Raw genomic sequence first — 21,334 nt, forward strand, 5'->3', positions numbered from 1 at the left:
AGCAATTATTAATAATGTATTTAGGTAACAATATTTACAAAAAATTTACAGTTGGCTATTACGAAAAGTGGTTCAAACTAAATTATACGAACAATTTATCTGCAACAAAAATAGCCAAAAACATAATGTACTTTATAACTATATGCGTCTAATAACACCACTGTACTACGCAATTAAGCCCAGTTTTCCTTACTGTCCAGGCCTAACTTTCTCCTTTTCATTAAAATATCCATTTTTTAATTTCTAGCCGCATACCTATGATATCTCCTGGGGGTGATAACGCAGAAGTTTGTAGGAATCGTCATGAGTGGTTTTCGTTAAATGTTCAAGTGGGCTTCAGATGGGCTTTGCGAGCCAGTGATGCTAAATCTGGACGTGGCTTATGAGCAGCTTGCGAGAACCAATAGAAGAAATTACATTTTTCCAGGGGAGGGACTTGAACAAAGACCTCCCTGCTGATAGACTCGGCTCTCCCCTGTGAGTGGGGGCGATAGAATAACACCCGCGGTATCCTCTGCCTGTCACAAGAGGCGACTAAAAAGGGGCCCCAGGGGCTCTAAACTTAGGGAACGTGGGTGGACGACACGGGACCCTTAGCAGCGTCCTGGCATTGCTTCCACTTTTGTCAGGCTCCTCACGTTCATCTATTCTATGCGACCTCCCTTGGTCAACCCTTGTTCTTTTCCAACCCCAATGGTATTAGGGTTGCGAATCCTAGGGAGCCTTTCATTTCACGCCCTTCATAGCGCTTTTTTTCTTTGGCTGACATCTTCATTTTTTTTGAAGTGCCGCATCCCTCCCATTTTTTCTCTCTCTGGTTAGTGTTATATAGAGGATGGTTGCCTAGTTGTACCTCCTCTTTAAAACAATAATCGCCACCACTCGGCCCATAGTAAGCACGCTACGGTACTACGGTGGCATTGGCTAAAACCCACGGTATGATAAGGTTTGATGCTCATTTTTCAGCATGGGTCTCAAGTCCAACCAAGCCACGTCTAGATTTAGCAACACCGCCTCGTATAGCCCATTTGAATTTGTCTGCTTAGCGATCTGATTGGCTAACTTGAGCGGCAGATAAAATGACAATGGCACGAGATATCGACATAAGAGTGAAGTTAGCGTTTCACGTTGTTTCTGACCTCCTGTACATATTTTGATTTGTTGCTTGTTCATTCTAGCAGTTCATTACAAAATATAATTTGATTCACCAGGCAGGTACAAGGTCAAAAGAAGTATGAAATAATTGCTGCAGATATATTTATACTTAATATGTGGGTACATTACACTTTGTTACAAAACAACTCAACATCAAAATATAAAGTTATCATTACATTCACGTAAACCAATCATCTAGAGCGCACAACATGAACAGTTAGACTATTGCACACAGAACACACATTACATCCATGTTTTTTATGTCAGCAAGAAACAAACAGAGCTTTCGTTTGATGAAGCAAACACTGTTTTTTTCACTGACTGTAACATTTAGAATCTGAGTCGTGGAGGAAGGATTGTTTGAATCAGCACATTCATTAGGAAATAACTTGTGGGACAGAGATTTTGAATGAAGGACTACAACATAAATTGTTTTTTTGTAGATCAGTCTTTTGACTATTCCCCACCCCAATCGAGTATAGCATGTCAGCAATGTTTTCCTCCCTAAATAATTTAACTTCAAATACTTACAGATTATGTGTTTGCTTCATTAAACATTGTAACAGTATCTGGTAATAAAAATACTACACTCCCTACATCTTATGGAAGCTTGCTAGAGTTTTAGTTGTTATAGCTATCTTATAGTACCTAAATCTTCTTTTCACTTTTTTTTTTTTTTTTACAGTTCAAAAAATATTCTTCATCGGTGAACATTGTCATCATAACATACAGCATCTATATGATACATAGAAAATTACTATACACCACTCATCTAGCTATGACAGCACCAGCACAAAGGGGTTTTGCACACAAGTCATGTTAGAAATGTATTGTCATTCCTTAGTATAACAAGGATTGGGTACTGACAGTAAGACAGGCCCTTTGAGCAATACAGGACTGAGAATGACACCTAATTTCTCTCCTCACATCCAACGAGAAGTGGCAGTAGCGAATGACAGGACTAAGGTAATGAATTATAAATAATAATGAATGCTATGAAAAGACAAACTTGTTGGTATGTTCGCATTGCACTCTTGCATAATATTTTCACATTGAAATATTTTGTAATACTGTAGATTAGTGCAATTAAACAAATTTTATAAGCATATTACATTTCAAAACATGATAGCTGCAGTCGCTTAAGTGTGGCCAGTATCCAGTATTTGGGAGATAGTGGGTTCAAACACCACTGTCGGCAGCCCTGAAGATGGTTTTCCGTGGTTTCCCATTTTCACACCAGAAAAATGCTGGGACTGTACCTTAATTAAGGCCATGGACGCTTCCTTCCCATTCCTAGCCCTTTCCTATCCCATCGTCGCCATAAGCCTATCTGTGTCGGTGCGAGGTATTTTGAACTTCATGTTCTACTGCTCGTTCATAACCATTTAACTCCGGAGCGTACCACTCAATTGCTGTGGAGTAACGTGCAGGTTTGTGATGTCATGTGGAATAGTGTGTTCGCATGTGATTCCACACTAATCCAAATGTAATTATGCTGACAATAATGATGATTTATCATTTAAATAAACAGGTTTACAGTATTTACATTTTAATTTGGAGTGCAAATGACTCAAAAATGTATTAATGTTATGTAATTAGCATATAATATCTACGTTATATTAGTATTTCTTAATACATAAAACAGGTTGTCCAGCAGATCATAGACATAGTACTTTGTACTTGTCGAGGGTGCAAGATTTAAGGTGTGTCAACCACATTCTCATGCTATGAGGGCAATACTAATTTTTACTTTTAGTTAGAAACATGGAAGATACAGGATGGAGGGTTATTTACATATTACCTCTAATATATTCTGTACAACAGTTCAGGTTTTGTACATTGATGACAGCACCTGTTAAAACTAGTGACATAAAACTCTGTTTCTACATATGGACATGTTAACAAACCATTCCTTATTGTTCCAGTACAGTTTGATACTGAGCTGAGAAGGACTTCAACTGTGCCACAAAAAGTAATGTTTATAGGAGAATCAGTGCTTCTCATATATAAAATATGCACTTACATGCGATGAGGTCAATAATTATTAAAATATAGTACTCATGTGTATACTACTACGTATTCAGTCATTTACACAGTGGTTAAAAATAAAATCAAGTTAGTTATTTACGGAATGTAACTTACTTTCTCAGACAGGATTGTTTTGTCTCATATACTGCTAACTGCTCTTTCTTTCATTATCCTTCCACTGATGTGTATTACAAGGATATTTATTTTTGTTTGCTCCTACCTAATGAAATTAATGTCTCTCTTAAGCCCAACCCCTCATTCACATTGTGGGAGAAGTCGGATAACCATTTTTCCTTCACTTTTGTTCGCTGCAAGAAAAGCATATGAAGAAAGTCCAGTACATGCTGCAAACAACGTTCATGAAAGAGAGAACAATGCTATGAGGATAGCAATTATTAATAATGTAATATTTATGAAAGTATAAAGTTGAGCTATTGTGAAAAGTACATAAAACAGTTGTATGACTAACCTAATAATTGCAATACTTTATCTACAATAACAAAAAACTAAATTTAAATAAAAAAGCTTTAAAAATATTTATTTTACAGTACTTGCCCTATTAATGTCAGTGTACTATTTAAACTCAGTCTTCCTTGTTCAGGCCTAATTTTATTTTTATCTCTAAAATTTGTAATTGTTTCAATTCTTTATCAAGGTTTAAGGTCTCCATTTTCACCCTATATTCAGCTTGTATACATTCCATTTTCATCCTATGCTCACTTTCTAAACATTCCAATCTTCTTTCATAAAATACTTTCTTCATGTCAAGTACACTGTCCCCAGTCTCCTTTCTCTTTGGCGACCTTGACTTTGTGACTTCAGTAGCTGTTTTTGAGGTGGAAGCAAGAGCAGTGTGAAGATCATCTTGTAGGCCTATTGATTTGGGATCAGAAACCTGAAATAGAAGAAACAAAGATGTGTAGGCCTATTGCTTGCCAACAAATTTAACATATGTTAAAGGGACTAATGTAAGTTTTCTTCACTTACTTCTTCAATACAGGTACTTTCTACAACCTCAGTATGGGCTGGTATATCTTCCAGCAGTATGATATGTTCCATCTCCTGCGCTGCAATAGCTTGCGACTCATCTGAGGTAGTGACGGAAATAAACTCATTACTGCCGTGGAACTCTGAAACAAAACAGCAAAGGACTATATAGACACACCTCATCAACAGGAACTTTCTTTGAAAAGTAACAGCAAAATTATTTCGGTTTAAAAGGCAGGCGATACAAATATTTAGGTCTCTATAAGATAGCATCTTACACAGTAAAATGCAGCTCACCTGACATAACCTCAGGATGAAAACTGGCATCGTCATCATATGGATTGGCAAGGGGAAAAAATTGCGCCTGCAGGGCAGCAATCAATTTTTGTCCCGTCTCATCCACGGTTGGTTTTTTAAAATAACCACCTCCTGTCTTGTTCAGTTGAATCTTAAAAAAATGCATTAGGTTAATAGTTGGGTTGTTTTTGATAACAAAATAACATTTCCATAATATATTTTATAACTTACCTTATCATGGGCAAATGCTTTCTTCGTTCTCTTTTTTATATTCTCGTAACACAATTTTAATGTTTGCCAAGACCGATTAGGCCGATGTATGTTACGAGAATTGAAATCTGTAGCAACATTTTTCCATGCATCCTGTTTTTGCGCGGATGTTATCGTATCCGTCATTTTCGACTCTATAATGTCTTTATATTTATCCAATACAATTTCTACTAGGAAAGCCTTGTCCTCCTTGGAAAAATTAGGCGAACGGTCCTTTTTCTGCTTAATTTCAGACAACTTTCTTCTTTCCACCATGCACACGTGAATACGAAGGAAAACAGTGTCACAATGCGCGCGTCGACCAGCGATATTCAGCTGTTTCTGCGCTGTTGCCAAGCGCTCAAAAATGAACTGGGATCAGAATTGAACTTCGACTAGTTGATCTTAGGTCTGTGTTATACAACACGACACCGGTCTGATCATAGATCAAAACTGATCTCCAGTCAGTGATGTTTATACAATCGGGCCTAAGAGTTATGTTTGTTCTTATTGTTGAGGAAGCACTTGAAAATTTGCATTAAAAATTGTTGATCTCTTGGATTAACCGAAAATAAAGCAATTAACATCTTGATCTTGCTTGCTGTTGAAAATTCATCTGAAACGTTCTTATCCTTCACTAAGTTGGGGGCTTACTACATCAAAAGACCTATTTAGAATAAGTCGCCCCTTAAACTGTACCTGAACAGATGTGTCCTACGATGGTGCTTATCCAAATGTAAACAGAGCGGATCAAACAATCCCGTCGTGCCCTTAAAATTAGTGCCTGGTAAATGTTGTTCTTATTCTACAATAAGAAGAAGATCCTATTAGAACGATACATTTGAAACCTATTGCTGAAATACCATCATGTACCGGAGCTCTCCTCAAGCGACTAACCTTGACAGGCTGGAGTTGATGTTATCTCTAACTTTTCTTTTTCTTCTTTTTATATAAAAACAACAGTATTTCTTCAAACAAGTTCTCATTTAAATTATTGTCTATATTTTGTTTCTGTACTAAATAAATTTCTAATCAGTGTCAGGACACGTTTGACTACTTGTCAACACCTGCGCATCTGGGTGTAGCCTCCTCCTGTTGAATAAGAACAAGGGGTCCGCTCAAAGCTTAACGTCTCCATCCGACAGCCCTTCATACGAACACTGCAGAGAAGTTTGGAAATGAAACCAGGCTTCTGGCACATATGTAGTTGATTAGGAATTGTATACCGCCACCTCTCCTTCCCTGCCAACTAACATTCTGATGGCAATAATTTTTTTCCACCAATGAGTACTCAAACCATGGGTGGGCATATTTATACAGATGTTCTACAGCTCTCCCCCTGTCAAACTAATGAAATTGCAAATTCTCAATTTATCAGTTGCGAGCTGAAACAATTTTTATAGTTGGCTTTATGTGTTAGCCATTCCCATACCTGCCAACTTTTAGAAATCAAAAATAGAAAGATATTTTTAATTCTTGGATTTCATCGCGTGCACCACAGTCTCGGTGAAAAAAAAAGGACAAGGTAAAAGGAATATATGCATATGTGTATGTTGGGTATTCAGTCCGAAGGCTGGTTTGATTCTCAACAGATCCGCCAATAGCTGTCATAAATAGCCTAGGCGTCACTGAAGAGGCATACTAGGGAAATGAGGAGCGAGGTAGTTTCCCGTTGCTTACCTCACCGAGCCGGCCGTTGCTATTACATATCAGTCTGCCAAGCCCACTGAAATGCATGCACCAACCGACCCTATGAGCAACGTTTTCACACCATTCATAACAGGGACTGGCTGCATAAGCAACGGTATTACTAGCATCACTCATACCTCAGTCACTTTCATATCGTCAAAGGCAAGGATGAGACTGAGACAGATCAATGGAAGTAACAACTTTGATATAGCCCATACCAGAAGACATAGTGCACTGTAAACACCACATGTCGCCAGCAAAAGCATAAGGAATACATATCTACAGGTTTTTTAATAAAAAATGTAGTGGCCCCCGGGCTGGATTAATAACTGATCCTTTATTGCAAAGGTGAAATCGTTTGGCGTAAGCAAGTTGAAAGATAGATTGATATTGTATATATATGTGATGGAGATAGGGGTTCTGATTCCTTTCTGGTAGTTTGTTTGATTACCTTAGAACAGTACAGAAACTAAGCACGAACCTGGGAAGCTATTACAATAAATATTTAATTGCGCACAATGTGCATGAATACAAGTATACAAAGTATTACACTGACTCACAAAAGTTTTTCAGAGATTCTCTTCTCAATTTGGACTTTAGTACATGGTATCTCTCGCAGAGTTCACCACATCTTTTGCACTTACAGTCATGGCAGGGGTCTTGGAATTGCTTGGATTCACACAGTTTATGGCGAAATTCATGCACGCTGAGCCTTGTTAATATATGTCTTAATTCATAACCTTCTTGCATCCACTCTAAGTTAATCACTGCGTCACTGAGGTAAAAATCATCCGATATGTTGTTCCTCTTTTGATGAAGTTCCTGCAGTAGTGCCTTATACGCCGTGGTGGTGGGGAGCAGGAACTTCAGATGCAGCTCTTCTACATAGAACAGTTCTCTTGTCAGCACGTAAGCGAGGCGCGAAGGAGTGTACTTGGATAGACAAAGTGATCTCTTAAGAAATGCTGATTTTACATTCTCTAAACTTTGCAATTGTGCCTTGGTAAGTTGCACCCATATGTTTTCTATCCCATAGGTCGCAACTGGACTGATTTTGAGATGAAATAACTCTGGCCGTTGTCAGCGACAAGCTGCTGAGAAGTTTGATGTCACCCATTGCTTTAATGGCAGCATTTAGTCTTTCTTTGACATGAAGGGAACATTTTCCAGCTGATTGGAAGTTTATTCCCAAGTGCCAGAAACTTGATACTTACTTTAACTGCCGGTCCCCATAGTAGAATGTTCCCTTCTTGCCTCGTCTCCTAAAAGTCATCGAGACGGTCTTATCCTCATTCAGTCTCAGCTTAGGTTCTTCTGCCCATCGTTAAAAGTAGACTACTTTGTAGGTCACATTCTGAGATTGACATTAAAACCAAGCAACCCTGGCTGCTGCTTGGAGTTTGTTATCTTGAGTTTGTTCAGATTCTCTCATAAATGGTATACTTGAATGATTGCGTTTAACTGCCTCCGACCCAACTTCATACTCCTTATCTGTCTTTTCGTCTTCATCTTCCCCATAATTGGTTAGTGGAGCAGTGAACTGGATGTTGGTATCGGATGCCTGGGAGTGATCCGGCTTGACAGATGAGGCATCAAACCTTGACTCAAGATCATTTGATGTTTGGTTGTTAAGCTGTAGAGCAGGTGGTTTAGGTGCAGTTTTCTTCTTAGTCAGACTTCCCTTTTTTCTATATTGTATGCTGGAACCACTGAGTGGCTCGAAATTTCACTCATATCTCTTGGCTTCAATAAAAACAGTCGTCAGTCTTTCCAAGAAATCCTTGAACAAGAACCAAACGGCAGTTCTAGCTAGGGGACTTCGCTGGCTTAAATGGTTGAGGTGCTGGCCTTCTGACCCCAACTTGGCAGGTTCGATCCTGACTGGGTGAGTTGGCCGTGCGGTTAGGAGTGTGCAGCTGTGAGCTCGCATCCGGGAGATAGTGGGTTTGAATCCCACTGTTGGCAGCCCTAAAGATGGTTTTCCGTGGTTTCTCATTTTCACATCAGGCAAATGCTGGGGCTGTACGTTAATTAAGGCCACGGCCGCTTCCTTCCCATTCCTAGGCCTTTCCTGTCCCATCATCGCCATAAGACCTATCTGTGTCAGTGTGACATAAAGCAAATAAAAAAATAAAGTTCGATCCTGGCTCAGTCCGGTGGTATTAGAAATTGCTCAAATACGTCAGCCTCGTGTAGGTATGCCATACTTTGCCATTGAGTAGCTGCCGTGCTTAAAATGATACCATTAATTTTTTATATTTTGCGTGTGCATGGCAGAGCGATTGTTGGGCATCGCCCTCAAGTTCCTTCTATGCACATGACCACTCTTTTTCGTGTCTGCGAACTAATGGTGTTTCCACAGGAAGCTAGAGAGAGAACGCTGCTTTGCAGCTTCAAACCTGGGGGCTTATGCCCCCAGATCTCTTTTGCTTGTCTCCATCCAAATGGTCTGGCAATGAATTTTTGAAGAGGGCAAAGTTAGCTGCAAGTTCAAGGCTAAACCAGTAAACACAGCAGTCTCTGATTGTTACTCACATGTGTCCATTTTTCACCATTTGGTAAGTTGTAGACAGTTCTTGTCTTATTTGTCTAAATGTTATTATTGGTATGTATTTCTTATAAATGAGAATGACTAGGTATCGTACATTATCTTGTAGCCATTTTTATGTTTTCTTAGTGTAAGGTTTTGAATTTATTTTTCAATTTGCATTGTAACTGCAGTTTGTCCGGCCCCGCGGTGTAGGGAGCAACGTGTCCGCCTGTCACCCGGTGGCCCCGGGTTCGATTCCCGGCCGGGTCAGGTTTTTTAAATTGTAAATGATTAATATTCCTGGCCAGATACTGGGTGTTTGTGTCGTCCCTAACGTGTCGTTCCTCACATTCAACGCTTTATACTTCCGACATTTACAAAATGCACGCAGGTTCCTCACATACGGTGCACGTAGGGGCAAATGATCTTTCTAGGTCGACACCCCGAACAAATAGCAAGGATCAAAAACTAGTTGCCAACCTAAATTTATAATAGAAATCGTCAGAGATAGTGTCTACAATAATTATTGTAGATTCTTAATTCCTGCAATTGTTAAAATACTACATTATCAAAAATGAACTTCTAAACAATCAATGAAAGATACATTATTTAACACAAAATCAGGACAAGACCTATGCATTTTGAGCCTTAAACAACACGTTACTTACACTGATAAAACTGTAAAGGTGGCAGGTTAAACACGAAAACAAACTCCAAACTCAGTATTTATGCCACTTAGGGGCATGGACGAATAAAATGTCCACAGCACAATTAACTCTGTTGCGGAGTGTCGACCAGGAGATATTTACACACAGTCGACATTCAACCACTCAATACAACTTCTTCGTAATTTATTGGACTTTTCGCACTTCGCTTTTAGCGCTTCGACCAGTTATAAATCTTCTTCCACGGCCGACTGGATCCCTCGCAAAGAGAGATCCCTCGCTGCGCTCCTTATACCGGACTTCTTCTTGTTCTTCTTCTTGTGCTGCTGCTTCTTCTTCTTCTTCTTCTTCTTCTTCTTATTATTATTATTATTATTATTATTATTATTATTATTATTATTATTATTATTATTATTATTATTATTATTATTATTATTATTATTATCCTACTTCTTCTTCTTTCTTGATACTTTTGGACTCTTTTACTGTTGTCCAGCCACTATGCGGATAATAAAATGAATCACACGCAAGATAGAGACTAGAAAGCATAAGATAAGTGAAGTTTTCGTATATTAATGGTGGGATTTAAAACTGATGCCCCTGAAATCAGTCTAGGTATTCACAGTTCACACACGAAAAAATCTTGCACTTAGTTCAAAATGGAAGCCGGAACATAATGACCGAAGGTAGATAAGAGAAATATGAAGAGGACAAAATCATCAATCACCTGTAAATATGATGGAGCTGTGGAAATGTCACGCAAATTCCCATATGGAACGAAAAGTTTTTGAAGTTAGGGTGACAGGTAGAGATGGGGAATCTGATTCCTTTAAGCCGGCTTTACAATTACGAGTAACTCTTATACGAGTAGGCTACTCGGACAGTCGGACTGACTCGGATAAGAAATCGTAAATGTAAACGATGACTCGTACATACTCGTAGCTCGTATACGAATAGCAATCAAAGTAGAGAGGCTTCCGACTTGCATCCGAGTTAGACTGTTTTAAAAATGGCGGAGACTCAATACTGCAGGATGTCTCGTGAACATCTGGAGGAGTTCATTAATTTATACTACAGAGCGGAGTGCCTGTGGAATGTTAAGTGTTCTCAATATCGGGACATCAATGCGAGAAATAAGGCCTATGAAGTTAAACATAACTACGGATCTAGTTAAAAAGAAAATCAACAACTTTTGGAATGAACAAGGAAATAGTTGAGGCTGATATACGTGTCAAGAATTCTAATGATTTGAAGCTATCTCCAGTAGCTAAAAATCTGAGTCACTGCCAGTTGCAGCTGAGAATTGATACAACTTCTCATCTGAGTGTTTTCTTTGGGGATATGAGGGGCAAACTAGAAAAAAATAATTACTAATAATATGCCAGTATTTAGCATATCGGTACCGGTATTTTATTACAAGAACCGATTCACTAAAATGATTCGTTCATTTGAGTTGTTCATTTGATTCGTTCATTCGATTACCACGTGACGGAGAGCCGAAAGCGAAACCATATAGATGAACCACAAGCGTCTCGGTACTTAGCCTAAAAGGAATACAAAGCCTGCCCAATAGCCACTCATAGCTGTCCGCACTGTGGATGCTATATTTGCCGCTAGAGGCGCTGCAATTCAACCTCACATGAACACCTCGGTTGGCGGTATTTCTACACGTTGTATGCTTACTGGTGACGTTTATTACGAAAGTTGAATGCTAATATTGATAGAAATAATGAAACTCAGTAATGATTTTGTTTTGTCCGAATCCTTGGCTGAATAGTCAGCGTTGAGGCCTTCGGTTTAGAAGGTCCCGGATTCGATTGACGGATGGGTGATTATAACCACGTCTAATTAATTCTTCTGGCTCGGGGACTGGTGTTTGTGTTTGTTGATATAGTGATTACTAGACCTCAGATGTTTAGGTGCTAAAATGTTATTTTAGCTGCCTAAAACAGACTCTCAAATGGGCTCCACAATATTTTTAGAAAGCTGCAGTTTTTCGAACTACGTATCTTAATATGCATTATTTAAAACGTGCTGATTTTGCTAAATTGATAATAAATCGTTATGGGGAAATATAAAACAAGTTTCACTCACCTCTTGCTGCAAACGTCGCAGAATATAATTTTACCATCCGATGTGAAACGGGTAAACTCTTGTAAATTGAGGATGAATTGGAACCTGACACTTTCGGCTTAATTCACACACTGACCAAATGGGAAAAAGGTATTGTTAAAATACGTCAATCATATTACAATGGTGTACTGTTGCGTACCGTGTTGTAAACAAGGCTCTAGAAATAAAGTTCCTAGAACTAGTTTCCATGAATTCCCTTGCCAAGAACCAATTAGGGAATTATGAATTAAAGCAATAAGCAGACAAGTATGGTACAGTAAATACGCAGACCATGTGTCGGAAAAAATTAGGTTACTTAATATTATTGCTCCTGTTCTGATGATAATAATTTCCTTATTCTGTTGTGTAAGTGGTACCAACGATAAGTTATGGAACCCTAGTGACCGCTCCGTCGAGTGCTGCAATGGCATACATTGGAGGGTATTTGGTAAGAGTTGTCGAAGACCACATGCCATGTCAAGAGTGCGTTGATAAAATTAGTAGTATCCAGAGTCCATCCCCACTAACGTCATTAATAAAAATTAAAGACAGAGGTGGTCTCACGTCTCAGGTATCCAAAGCCAAGTTCTGTTTCACTGCTGATGAAACTGGGGTAAGTAAGGGACGAAATGTTATCGGTAACGCTGCGCAGTCCAAAAATAGCACAAACATTAACCGAAATGTGCCACGTGTTGCTAAAAATCCTATTCTACAGTTTGGGAAAAGTGATCATCCTGAGGAACAAAGCAGAATAATATTGCAGAAGTTTCTGCACTCCTCTGTCACTAACTACGCTAATGGCATGCCAGATGAGAATCGCCGAGAATACTTCTCGAGAAGAAAAACAATTTATGAGAAGAAAATATCAAGGAAAATAGTTAAAGTCGTTCCTTTTCACTGAAAATCTACGGTGCGGTAGTAAAAATATCTAGTGCAGACCTTATATCCTTTTAAATGCCAGACATAAATTTCGACAGTTTTATGTGTTATCTGAAATGAACACAGCTGAATTGAACTCCTAGGGGTAAAAGGTGAACATTTATTATTTTCTACTCCATTCTGCACAGTAACGAATATAATATACAGGAACTATAGTGTAGAGGTAAATTTGTGCTGGTTTTAACTGCCGTTACCAATGCTACTGAATGCCTGATGTGAGGTGGTATACTAGTGCTGCAACGGTCAAGACGCGCACTGCCATGCGGACACTGTTTCTGAAGAGAGCACTGTGAGTGAGCAGGCTTTGTATTCCTTGTAGGCTAAGCTCGGTATAACACTGCGATAATACGACCTGGCCAATCACAACGCATTCTCGCAGAGTCTGTGGCCCTGGGTCCTGTAATGTCTAGTGTGGAACATGACATAGAGCGTGCTCAGCTATTGAGACGAATATTACGTGCATGTTCCTTGATACGAGTACCAATGGACCGGCATGTTTGGGCGATGTATACTTTACCGCAAATACAGGGAATTTCGTATACCCCAGGATGTAAGTGGGGACAATTTGTCCTTGGTTTTACTCAGACTGTGAGCAATTTTAGTGGCGGTGCCAAACAAAGTTTTTATATTGTGTTTGCGGACCTTTGCAATTCGATCTGTGGTGATGTGAATGTAAGGCAAGTAGGAAGTTCCCTTCACTTCTTCCTTCTGTGAGCGTTGCTTGGCCGTTTCTCTGCGATGCAGAGCTCTATGAATCTGCAAATTGCTGCAATCGCTGTAACCGCAAATGCATCATCAACATACCTCCACCATACCATAGGTTTGACGGGCGCCGAAGCAATAGCCTCCTCCTCAAAATGCTCCATAAAGAAATTATCAACTACGGGCGAACGTGGATTTCCCATAGCCACTCCGTCCGTCTGTTCGTAAAAATTCCCACCCACAAGAAATAGCTGGAATTCATGCAGTGGTAAACTAGCTTAGTAATATCCTCAAGGAACAGGTGTTCAATAAGAGACATGCCCGAGTCAATCGGCACTTTGGTGAACAAGGAATCCACATCGAAACTCACCAGAAGTGGATTAGGTTGAAGGGTTATGGTTGACAGCTTGTTGACGAAGTACCGAGAGTCCCTGACGTATGATATCTTGGAGGGGCCTAACCTCAGTTTTACAGGCAGATGCCATTCCCGACGTGGACAGTTGCTATCTTGGAGGGGACTAAACTCCTTCCTCCTCCTCAGCAGGCTGCCCTTCCCGATGTCAATTGCACAAGATGGCAGCTATACACGGGCTCTTATGGAAAAAGCTAGATCAGAGGCTACTGTGCAAGATAGGGGCTATACATAGGCTCTTATGGACAAAGTTGGTCTAGAAGAGACATACGATTTAAGGAGACGGCCTAGGTGTGATTGCGCAAGATGGCGGCTATCTGCCAACTTAACTACGTGGAGCGCTCAATTTAATATCCACATGCTTTTGACAGCTGGCATCTTGACAAGCATGATGCCCTCATGGGATGATAATCAGGTGGTTTCCCCTTGCCTTCCTGATCCTATGCCGTTGGCCATCCAGTGGCTCTTCCGCCTTTAGAGGCAGTTTCCCACCGCAAGGACAAGAGGGTGCCCTGGACCTCTACCTGCTCGTCCGCCCTCCGGGGAGGCCGTTGGCACTTGATAGAGGGAAAAGTCGAAGGCCGAAGACCTAGAGAACGTGCGCCGTTACGATGGATGGACCAGATCAAGAACTTAACCAGGATGAGCTTACAGCAAGCAAGTCACCATGCCCAAAGCAGAGACTCCTGGAGGAAGATCACCAAAAGGATTGTCGCGTGATGCCACTACACCCTTACGAAGGGTTGGACTAAGAGAGAGATCTTGACAAGTCATAACCACGTGGACGGAGGTCAGCTCAATCCCTCCTCCTCCTCTTTACAGTTAAGGAACTCAGCTCCTCACAGTTACAGAGGGAGCCATTTTCCTCCTCCTCCTGATAGTTTTACGGACAGATGCCCTCCTGCACTAGATGACCCCTCTACTCTCTGCACCGTTACGTCTCTATCCGAAGCGTGAGCTCTCCTTCTGAACAAGATAAAACATATTGTTAATCAAACCTGTTACAGAGAACCGGAAAAATTGCTATGTGCTGTGCTCCTCTACTAAGAGCAACTTTTTGTCTTTAGAACATAGTCTGTTGTTACCTTACAGCAGGGCCTCTCAGGGTGCATGCGCCTGGTGCATGCACTGTGCACGGTGCAAAAGACGACTTCGCTTGGTTGACCAGAGTGCAGACCCCCACTCCTCGATTTGGAACAATAGCGCTGTCTCTCTTTCTTTCCCCACGCCTGTCTCGCTCGCTCCCCCTGTCTCCCTCTCCCTCACTTGCTCCGTAGTGCTCCAAATCCGAGCTGAGTTGAGCCGAGTTGAGCCGAGCTTAGCCGAGTAGCCCAGAGACGAACTGTTGGTCCGAGCGGAGCCGAGAGGGACCGATGCACTGTGCACAGGAACTCTGCACCGCTGCTTGCACGCGTGAGATTTTGGACGTGTGAGAGGCCCTGCCTTACAGTAAAGATTTGGAACAGTCAGCATACATTCTCTATCGTGTGCTGAACAGAATAAAACACCGTCGCTAAGGCTTTACGTCTCTAACCGACGCTTGAAGAAAATCTGTATTACATGCAAGAGAAAAACTTTTATTACTGATATACACTGTCTGAGCAAATGCCATGGAATAGCGGAGCACTGATGAACAGGTGTGTTGTCTGCGCACCACACGCCCCCTGAGCCAGCGGCAGTGGTATAGGAGACCTTGTGAGCAGTGACTGTGCATGTGACAGGTGCAACATGGAACGTCGTCGTGAGCTGACACTGTTTGAACGGGGTATGGTGGTCGGTGGCCGACGGATGGGAAGTGCGATTTCGGAAGTGTTGCGGGAATTCGGCTTCACACGATCAACCGTGTCCAGGGTGTATCATGAATGGTTGAATGCGGGTGTCACCGTCCACAACAGACGAACGATCGGCCGTCCAGCCACCCTCGATGACCGTGACCGGCGATATCTGAGACGGCTTGTCAATAGTGACAGACGGGCAACCGTGCAACAAATCACGTCTCAATTCAGCACAGGCCGTGCTAGACACGTCTCCCGGTGGACAATCCGTAGGAACATGGGTTCTATGGGGTATGTGAGCCGGCGCCGCACACGGGTGCCACTGTTAACCCAACGTCATCGGGCACAACGACGCGCATTTGTCGCCAGTCACCAGGGATGGAAAAATGGCGTAACGTGATATGGTCGGACGAATCATGTTTTCAACTGCACCATGCCGATGGGAGGCACCATGAATGGCGCAGACCGCATGAAGCGATGGATCCCGCCTTCCTCGAAGGTGTGGTCCAGGGCGCTAGTGTCTATGTTATGGTCAGGGGTGCATTTTCCTGGTGTGGAATGGGCCCCCTAGTTGTTCTGGAAGAGACTTTGAATGGTACGCGGTATGTTGAGCTTCTCGGAGACCATCTCCACCCATGTTTGGCCTTCCAGCGCCCAGACGGTTCTGCGGTGTTTTAGGATGATAACGCGCCGCCACATTGCTCCCACGTCGCCCAGGAATGGTTCCAGGAACATGCAGTGGAGGTCCAACGACTGCCATGGCCATCCAGGAGCCCCGATATGAACCCTATCGAGCATATCTGGGATGTCCTGGAACGCAGGCTCCGTGCCATGGATCCCGCACCCACGAACAGACCAGCATTGGCGGCCATTCTGCAAACGATTTGATGTCAGCTGCGTCCAGAGGACTACCAGGGACTTGTCGATTCACTTCCACGGCGTCTCACTGCAGTTCGCAGGGCCAGAGGAGGCCCCACACGCTATTAGGTGACTATCCCATGACATTTGCTAAGTCAGTGTAGATTCGATCACCGATCACTCTGTTGAGTGTCAGATTAAGGAAAGAAAATTTCTAGAAAGAAGTTATAGATTCGAAACCCGTTCTGTCTCTGTTGTGGAATCGAACCCTGATTAATAGTAGAATAAAAATACCAACATGTAACCACTATATAAATCTCTTTATATTACTGTAATGGATTCGAACACTAATCACTCCGGTGAATGCCAGATTCAAAAAAAAGAAAATCTCCAGAAAAATATGGATTCGAACTCTTGTTCACTCTGTTACGGAATCGAACCTTTATCACTCTGATTAATAGTAAAATAAAAATACCAACACATTACTACTTTCAACAGTCTCCTTGTATTACAGTAATGGATTCCATTAGCATTCGAATAATACATGCATCATATGGGTTTCCAACCCTGATTACTTACTTTATGGTCAGAATAAATAAATTCTCTAATACATGGAATCTCACTGGATTAATGCAAGAACTAAAATACGTCACTCCTTATTTTGTATGATATCGACACGGTTACCGTAAAAGAATTATATACGTGGAATAGAACATTGAAACTCTCTGATGTGTAAGATAACTACAGTCTATAACAAACGCACTAATTTATTTGTGATACACACACACAACTCTTTCTATCGTAAAACTGAATGTACACACAAAAATATAAAATTGATGGTAGACAAGCAAATGCTGTGAGGTAGCCCCGTACACACATCACTACGCGCAAATACATACATTTTGATTACCTAGACACTTATATCGAATAGCATTGTGAAGTTAGCATAAGGCTTTTTGTCTCCATCCGACAAACAAATAACTATGAACAGCGTCCTCTCGCTGCGGATAGGAATTTTTACACAGAATGGTATATACTTACGCTGAAAGAGTTGAACGGCGCTGGCCTTCTTGATGATGATACTTACTATCTTCTAAGGCAAGACATCTTCTGCTGTCGTCATGGTAAATACCAAACAAATGCTGCGACTGTATCTTCTGTCGATCTCAATATAACACAGTAATATAATACAGGGATTCGGCGGCCTCCTCCCGCGGGAAATTTGAATTTTGGCGGGAAATTTGAATTTTGGCGGGATATTTGAATTTTGGCGCGAGATTTGAATTTGTAAACAAAGCCACGTGCTTTTTGACAGCTGTCATCGACAACAACGCATCGCTAACCTCACTGCTGCCATCTTGACGGGCCTAAACATCAGTGGTACCAACTTAACCTAACTGGCGCGAGGTAAACAAAGCCACGTGTTTTTGACAGCCACGTGCTTTTTGACAGACAACAACGCATCGCTAACCTCAGTACTGCCATCTAACGGGCCTAAACCTCAGTAGTACCAACTTAACCTAACTAGCGCGAGATAAACAAATCCACGTGCTTTTTGACAGACAACAACGCATCGCTAACCTCAGTACTGCCATCTTGACGGGCCTAAACCTTAGTGGTACCAACGTAACCTAACTAGCGTGTGGTAAACAAAGCCACATGCTTTTTGACACCCACGTTTTTTTTGACAGCTGTCAACCGCCATCTTTAATCACCGTGCTGCCCTCTTTAGCTACTTACCTTTGAAATGTGGTGGCGGTAAATTCCACGTGCTTTACAAACCTATATGCTTTTCTGACAGCTGTCATCCGCCATCTTTAATCCAGAGAGAACAGTGCTGCCCTCTATGTAGTAGCGGCAAATTCCACGTGCTCTTGTTTGGAAACAAATCAACATGCTTTTTTTGACAGCTGTCAACCGCCATCTTTAATCACCGTGCTGCCCTCTTTAGCTACTTACCTTTGAAATGTGGTGGCGGTAAATTCCACGTGCTTTACAAACCCATGTGATTTTCTGACAGCTGTCATCCACCATCTTTAATCCAGAGAGAACAGTGCTGCCCTCTATGTGGTGGCGGCAAATTCCACGTGCCCTTGTTTGGAAGCAAATCAACATGCTTTTTCGACAGCTGTCAACCGCCATCTTTAATCACCGTGCCGCCCTCTTTAGCTACTTACCTTTGAAATGTGGTGGCGGTAAATTCCACGTGCTTTACAAACCTATATGCTTTTCTGACAGCTGTCATCCGCCCAGCAATTCTCTTTCTATATAATAATTTCGTGTGGCTATTTCTAGCCAAGTGCAGTCTAAAAAAGTAAATCCTAGTCTTGTTGTATCAGGAAGGGTAACTGGCTAAATCCCGGTCTTTCAGCGTCAGGAAGGGCAACCAGCCATGCCGTGAAACAATAGTGTATGATGTAAGAGGCTAGATACTGCTTTGAGCATCTAGCTGTAAAACCCCGATTCTCGTGTTAGAAGTTGTAAAACAGATTCTTAATCCGAGTTATTTGACGTCAGGAAGGGCAACCGGTCGAAAACAATAGTGTATGATGTAAGAGGCTAGATACTGCTAGTTTTGTATCAGGAAGGGCAACTAGTCTTAAAACAAATTCTTGCGATTTAAAATCTTAGTTTTGCATCAGGAAGGGCATCCGGCTGTAAAACAATAGTTCGTGATACAGCGATTTAAAATCTAAGAAGAGCATCTAGCTGTAAATCCCCGATTCTCGTGTTAAAAAGAGCATCTAGTTGTAAAACAGATTCTTAATCCGAGTTCTTTGACGTCAGGAAGGGTAACCGGTCGATAACAACAGTGTATGATGTAAGAGGTTAGATACTGCCAGTTTTGCGTCAGGAAGGGCATCCGGCTGTAAAACAATAGTTCGTGATACAGCGATTTAAAATCTAAGAAGTGCATCTAGCTGTAAAACCCCGATTCTCGTGTTAAAAAGAGCATCTAGTTGTAAAACAGATTCTTAATCCCAGTTCTTTGACGTCAGGAAGGGCAACCGGTCGAAAACAATAGTGTATGATGTAAGAGGCTAGATACTGCTTTTTAAAATCCTAGAAGGGCATCCTGTTGTAAAACGGATTCTTGTGATTTAAAATCTCGCGTCAGGAAGGGCAACCGGTCGTAAAACAAATTCTTGCGTTTTAAACTCCTTCGTCAGGAGGAGACACTCGGCTTTAAAACATATTTTTAATCCCGGCCCTGCTACGTTAGGAACCACATCTAGCTGTAAAAACAGGAGCTTCAAACATTTACAGTTTTAAGCTTTAGGAACGGGTTATGGGTTACATTTTCTGTTCTACTACATAGAACACTATCTTTGAAGTTGTATCGGCGCAGTCATTCAGAGCGAGGTGTGGAATGCATGTGTTAGCTGAAATTGTACACTCGGCTTCCGGCTGCACTAACCTTGAACGAAGACACTGCATGCTGATAAGCGACTTGTATCTCATGGAACGTCTTATTGTTAGATTATAAGCGTATTAAGGTTGTAAAATATTCTGTTCTGTAAAACTGAAATAGTCCTCCTCTGTGGTGTAGTAGTTAGTGTGATTAGCTGCCTCCCCCGGAGGCCCGAGTTCGATTCCCGGCTCTGCCACGGAATGTGTAGCATTTAGCCCATGTAAGTTCCTAACATAAAATATCATGATTTTACGGAGAGGTTAAAACACAGTGCCAGCATATAGCCCACTCCTATCGAAGGAGCCTGCACGGCGCCGGCATGTAGGCTTCTCCTGTACAAGGTTTAACACCCGCCATCAACAGCCCTTACTTAATACTGGCTTTTTTTGCACACCCTCGAAACTGCCTAAGAATGTAATATACAATAGTAGGGAGAGGGTAAAACCCAGTGCTGGTACATAGCCTACTCCTACCGAAGAAGCCTGCACACAGCTTAACGCCTCCATCCGACAAATGAATCACCCTCAACACTCTTGTACTCACAATCAGTTTCGGGGAAGCCTGCACAAGGTTTAACGCCCCCCCATCAACAGCCCTTACTTAATGCTGGCTTTTTGCACAACCCGCCTCTTAGATCATACACCATAGTTTTACGACCGGTTACCCTTCCTGACTAGGACATAAAATCGCAGTATACGCGATAAATTTGTTATAGCGGGTTTTATAACTAGATATCCCGGTCCCGGCACATAGCCTACTCCTACCGAAGAAGCATGCACAAGGCTTATTGCCACCATCCGACAGATGTAGGCTACTCCTGTTGAAGGAGCCTGTACAAGGTTTAACACCCCTCTATCAACAGCCCTTACTTAATGCTGGCTTTTTTGCACACCCTCGAAACTACCTAAGAATGTAATATACTACCGTAGGGAGAGGGTAAAACCCAGTGCTGGTACATAGCCTACTCCTACCGAAGAAGCCTGCACACAGCTTAACGCCTCCATCCGACAAATGAATCACAATCAACACTCTTGTACTCACAATCATTTTCGAAGGAGTCTGCATAAGGTTTAACGCCCCCATCAACAGCCCATAATTAATGCAGGCTTTTTGCACACCCCGCCTCTTAGATCATACACCATAGTTTTACGACCGGTTACCCTTCCTGACTAGGATTTTAAATCGCAGTATACGCGATAAATTTGTTGTAGCGGGTTTTATAACTAGATGTCCCGGTACCGGTACATAGCCTCCTCCTACCGAAGAAGCCTGCACACAGCTTAACGCCTCCATCCGACAAATGAATCACCCTCAACACTCTTCAATCATTCTCGCTACTTCGGAAGATAGCGGGTTCGAACTCCTACTGTTGGAAGCCGTAAAAAATAGCAAATGCTAGGCGAGGGGCCTGCGCGATCGTCATAACGTGTAATTACATGATCTAGCTAAATGTAGTTTTAGCTCAATACCTTTCAGTGCTTACAGGTAAGGAATACCGCGGATGTAGCTTAGTACCCTCCCGTT

At 41.8% G+C, this 21,334-nt stretch overlaps 2 protein-coding genes across 3 annotated transcripts in view; both read right to left on the reverse strand.

Moving 5' to 3' along the window:
* Window positions 1-9,863, reverse strand: part of LOC136886820 (uncharacterized) — a 73,382-nt gene extending 63,519 nt beyond the window's left edge. For both annotated transcript variants that reach the window (XM_068230534.1, XM_068230533.1), the window contains exon 1: window positions 9,604-9,863. The gene's annotated coding sequence lies outside the window, so the exon portion shown is untranslated. The remainder of the gene's footprint in view (window positions 1-9,603) is intronic.
* On the reverse strand, window positions 3,767-13,556 carry LOC137503326 (uncharacterized). The gene is made up of 4 exons (XM_068230877.1): window positions 13,467-13,556; window positions 4,468-4,618; window positions 4,171-4,313; window positions 3,767-4,078 (listed from the first exon to the last, which is right to left on the reverse strand). Exons 1-4 carry the CDS (start codon window positions 13,554-13,556, stop codon window positions 3,767-3,769), a joined length of 696 nt encoding a protein of 231 aa, XP_068086978.1.
* Between the last annotated feature and the right edge of the window lie 7,778 nt (window positions 13,557-21,334).

This window comes from Anabrus simplex, chromosome X (assembly GCF_040414725.1).
Source record: "Anabrus simplex isolate iqAnaSimp1 chromosome X, ASM4041472v1, whole genome shotgun sequence".
NCBI classification, from domain to species: domain Eukaryota; kingdom Metazoa; phylum Arthropoda; class Insecta; order Orthoptera; family Tettigoniidae; genus Anabrus; species Anabrus simplex.

Excerpts from the sequence above, each read along its gene's own strand:
- LOC137503326 (XM_068230877.1), bottom strand. The coding sequence starts at position 13,556 with ATGGGAAATCCACGTTCGCCCGTAGTTGATAATTTCTTTATGGAGCAT. Across the intron at positions 4,619-13,466 it reads CGGCGCCCGTCAAACCTATG|ATTCAACTGAACAAGACAGG; the intron begins GTATGGTGGAGG and ends CATTTTTTTAAG. Across the intron at positions 4,314-4,467 it reads TCATCCTGAGGTTATGTCAG|AGTTCCACGGCAGTAATGAG; the intron begins GTGAGCTGCATT and ends GTTTTGTTTCAG.